Below are 4727 nucleotides of genomic sequence, written 5' to 3'. Positions count from 1 at the left end.
GGTTTGGTACTGGCTTGGGTTTGGTACTGGCTTGGGTTTGGTACTGGCTTGGGTTTGGTACTGGCTTGGGTTTGGCACTGGCTTGGGTTGGGCACCGGCATGGGTTTGGCTCTATCTTGGATTTGGCAGTGGCTTGGGTTTGGCACTGGCTTGGGTTTAGCTCTGGCTTTTGTTTGGCACTGGCTTTTGTTTAGGACTGACTTGTGTTTGGCTCTGGTTTGGGTTTGGCTCTGGCTTGTGTTTGGCACTGGCTTGGGTTTGGCACTGGCTTGGGTTGGGCACCGGCATGGGTTTGGCTCTATCTTGGATTTGGCAGTGGCTTGGGTTTGGCATTGGCTTGGGTTTAGCTCTGGCTTTTGTTTGGCACTGGCTTTTGTTTAGGACTGACTTGGGTTTGGATCTGGTTTGGGTTTGGCTCTGGCTTGTGTTTGACACTGGCTTAGGTTTGGCACTGGCTTGTGTTTGGCCCTGGCTTTTGTTTGGCACTGACTTGGATTTGGCACTGGCTTAGGATTGGCACTGGCTTGGGTTTGGCTCTGGCTTGGGTTTGGCGCTGGCTTGAGTTTGGCTCTGGCTTGGGTTTGGCACTGGCTTGGGTTTGGCTCTGGCTTTTGTTTTGCACTGACTTGGATTTGGCGCTGGCTTGGGTTTGGTACTGGCTTGGGTTTGGTACTGGCTTGGGTTTGGTACTGGCTTGGGTTTGGTACTGGCTTGGGTTTGGTACTGGCTTGGGTTGGGCACCGGCATGGGTTTGGCTCTATCTTGGATTTGGCACTGGCTTGGGTTTGGCTCTGGCTTGGGTTTGGCGCTGGCTTGAGTTTGGCTCTGGCTTGGGTTTGGCACTGGCTTGGGTTTGGCTCTGGCTTTTGTTTTGCACTGACTTGGATTTGGCGCTGGCTTGGGTTTGACACTGGCTTTTGTTTGGCTTTGGCACTGCCTTGGGTTTTGATCTGGCTTGAGGTTGGCTATGGCTTGGGTTTGGCACTGGCTTGGGTTTCGATCTCCTGACTGGAGCTGTTTACGGAGAGCGAGAGCAAAGGCGACCACCAGAGAGTTGCTCAGATAATGTTAGTGACTTGACAGGACTAATTAATGCCCGAGTAGTGAAAATAACGAAGTTACCGTTTGATGAGGATGATAATAATTTTCTCTCTAAGAGACTCACCCACTCTCCCTCCTTTCCTCTCTCTCTCTCTGTCTCTCTTCTCTCTCTCTCTCTTCTCTCTCTGTGTCTTTCTCTGTCTCTCTCTCTCTTTCTCTTCTCCCTCTCTCTCTTCTCTCTCTGTGTCTTTCTCTGTCTCTCTCTCTCTTTCTCTTCTCCCTCTCTCTCTCTCTTCTTTTGAAAAGGTGCGTGATTGCATGCAATTGTGTGCTCGTGTGCATATTTAGGCATGAATAGTACGTGTGAGTGAGTGTGTGAGCGTGTGCGTGTGTGTGAGCGTGTGCGTGTGTGCGCGTGTGAGCGTGTACGTGTGCGTGTGTGTGAGTATGTGTGTGAGCGTGTACGTGTGCGTGTGTGTGTGTGTGTGAGCGTGTGTGAGCGTGTGTGTGCGTGAGCGTGTGCATGTGTGTGTGAGGGAGTGTGAGTGTGTACGTGTATGGATATGTGTGAGTGAATATACATGTGTGTGTTTACAATATGGACAATTCAGATCTGTAAATGGAAAGACGTGACACATTCAACGAGCACATTAAAGAGAGATGAACAGGTCGCTGAACTGTTCAATAATTATGCGAATCGGTACTTATTAATTACCCAGTAGTGACCAAATGACTGAGTAATTAAAAAAACGCATTATGGCCATTTGGTGCTCTCATTAATTAGGCTCTTTAGTCGTTAAGTGAAGCCGATAAAACATAGGTAGAAGCAGGGAAATTGGGTTTTGAATTTTAAGCAGAGGCTAAAAGGGTTATGGGGAGGAGGGGGGGGGGGGGTTGGGGGAGGGATGGGGGTGGGGGGGGAGAAAGAGAATATGAGCAGGTAGATAAATAACATGGATGATCCCTCTCTTTTCCTACTAAAGGAAGGACAAAAACTAAAACTTGAAAGATAAGATAGATGAATGTTAGAAGGAAACAGGAGAACACTATCGCTGTCACTTTCTTACTTTCTCTCCCTTCCCCGCCACTTTCCTTTCCTCCCTCATCCCATCCTCTGTCTTTCTGTCCCTCTCTCTCCTTTCTCCCCCATCCTCTCTGTTTCTCTCTCTCTCCCTCCCTCCCCCCCTCTCTTTCTCTCTCTCCCTCCCTCCATCTCTACCTCCCCCTCTCCCTCCCTCCCTCCTGTCTCTTTCTCCCTCTCCCTCCCTCCCTCCATTTCTACCTCCCCCCTCTCCCTCCCTCCCTCCCTCCTGTCTCTTTCTCCCTCTCTCCCTCCCCCCCCCCTCTCTCTCTCTCTCCCTCCCTCATCTCTACCTCCCCCTCTCCCTCCCTCCCTCCTGTCTCTTTCTCCCTCTCCTCCCTCCCTCCCTCCCTCTCTCCCCTTTTCCCTCCCTCCATCCCTCCCTCCCACCGCCCCCTCTCTCCGTCTCTTTCTCCCCCTCCCCCCACCACCGAAGCAGAGAACCAGCCAAGTTGCTAAGTTAATTTGCGAAGTTGAAAATCGTTCGCCCATTAAAAAGTTGAAGTAGTTAACTCGGACAACAACAGTGATGATTGCTTTTTGATGCAAGAGATTATGATTCATTTTGTCTTCTTGTACTTCACGTGATTTTCGAGGCGAATTATTCTTATGCGCTTCGTATGAATGCCTGCGTCTTCTATCTTTTTTATCTGTTTATCTGTCTATATCTGTGTCTATCTATGTATATCTATCTGTTTATCCATCTATATCTATCTGTCTATATCTGTGTCTATCTATATATATCTATCTGTTTATCCATCTATATCTATGTCTATCTATATATATCTTATCTGTTTATCCATCTATATCTATCTATTTGTCTATCTATCTATATCGGTCTGTCTGTTTATCTATCTATATCTATCTATCTGTCTGTATATACATATCTAACTATCTGTCTATATATATGTATATACATATGTATATATATACATACATGCATACATACATACACACACACACACACACACACACACACACACGCACACACACACACACACATATATATATATATATATATATATATATAGATATAGATATAGATATAGATAGATAGATAGATATACATATATTTACACATCTTATTGTCTTTTTATCTATCTGTGTACGTCTATCTATCTGTGTGTTTACCTGTACGTCTACCTATCTGCCTTGATACTTCTCTCTCGTAACTGCTGTATCTTATCTAAAATTTTCTGTATCTTTCGAGAACCGCAAATGTCAGATTCTTGATAAATAATTGACCACAAGGGAATCTTTCATCACAAGGTTGATTGGATATTTGTTTTCATTTCCGTTACGAAGCAATTTTTTGAAACGCCGAGAGGGTTTGCGTCGTCGTTCCCCATTGGCTGATTTTCTTTGTTTGCAGCCAATCAGCAACGCGCTTGAGGATAATGGGATTTGTTCCTCCTTAAAACGGATTTTGGCGAGCAACTTTTTACCTAAGGAGTAATCACAAAATCAACTGCTTTTTTACCGGCAAATTAACGACATTTATACGTATTTTTGTGTCTTTAGATTGTAGTTAGATGTTTTCTAATTCAATTGCACATTTCGAGGAACTATGGAAGAAGGGAAAGAGTGTGTAAAAAGTCACTTATTAGGACGTTTTGTGAACTTGAAACCCGCCAAAGTTCGCGATAATGTTGTTGGGAAAGGTAGGAGGACCTGTCTTAATATTTACTGTAAGTTAAGTTATAATATCAATGGAACTATATCTCTGAAATGATCACCGTGGCAATTATTACCAAAACTGTTATAATCTCGCGCAGACTGTGATGATGACAAAAGAAACAATTCGATCTTTCGAAAATAGATTGTGAATACCTCTCTCTCTGTCAGTCTGTCTGTCAGTCTGTCTGTCTGTCTCCCTCTCCCTCCTCCCTCCCTCTCTCTCTCTCTCTCTCTCTTTCTCCCTGTATATATATATATATATCGCTCTCTCTCTATCCCATCTCCCTCTCCCTCTCTCCCTTTCTCTCTTTAACACACTCTCTCTCTCTTATTCTCCATCTCCATCTCCCTATCCTTGTCTGTATCTACCCCATCTCTCTTCCCCCACCTTGGTCTCTGTCTGTGTGTCTCTCTCTCCCTTCCCCCCCCTCTCTCTCTTTCTATCTCTCTTTCTCTGTCTCCATCTCCCCCATCTCCCCCTTTTCTTTCTCTCCCTCCCTCCCTCTCCATCTCTCTCTCTCTCTCTTTCTCTGTCTCCATCTCTCCCCTCTCCCCTTTTCTCTCTCTCCCTCCCTCCCTCTCCATCTCTCTCTCTCTCTCTCTGTCTCCATCTCCCCCATCTCCCCCTTTCTCTCTCTCCCTCCCTCCCTCTCCATCTCTCTCTCTCTCTTTCTCTGTCTCCATCTCCCCCATCTCTCTCTCTCTCTCTCTCTTTCTCTGTCTCCATCTCCCCCATCTCCCCTTTCTCTCTCTCCCCCCTCTCTCTCCATCTCTCTCTCTCTCTTTCTCTGTCTCCATCTCCCCCATCTCCCCCTTTCTCTCTCTCCCTCCCCCTTCCCTCCCCCCTCTCTCTCCATCTCTCTCTCTCTCTCTCTCTGTCTCCATCTCCCCCTTTCTCTCCTTCGCTTCCTCCCTGCCTCTCTATCCA

At 46.4% G+C, this 4727-nt stretch overlaps 1 protein-coding gene across 1 annotated transcript in view; it reads right to left on the bottom strand.

Annotated features, from left to right (window-relative positions):
• LOC138864686 (uncharacterized) overlaps positions 1–2686 on the bottom strand; it is a 3024-nt gene extending 338 nt beyond the window's left edge. The window contains exons 1-4 of the mRNA XM_070132552.1: positions 2636–2686; positions 521–1014; positions 202–400; positions 1–115 (exon numbers count right to left, since the gene is read on the bottom strand). The exon at positions 1–115 is cut by the window's left edge and continues 338 nt beyond it. Of these exons, the coding sequence (XP_069988653.1) occupies positions 1–115; positions 202–400; positions 521–1014; positions 2636–2686 (859 nt within the window). The remainder of the gene's footprint in view (positions 116–201; positions 401–520; positions 1015–2635) is intronic.
• Between the last annotated feature and the right edge of the window lie 2041 nt (positions 2687–4727).

This window comes from Penaeus vannamei, chromosome 17 (assembly GCF_042767895.1).
Source record: "Penaeus vannamei isolate JL-2024 chromosome 17, ASM4276789v1, whole genome shotgun sequence".
Taxonomy (NCBI): Eukaryota; Metazoa; Arthropoda; class Malacostraca; order Decapoda; family Penaeidae; genus Penaeus; species Penaeus vannamei.
Note: the sequence above shows the minus strand (reverse complement) of the source record. Positions and strands in the feature narration are given on the sequence as shown.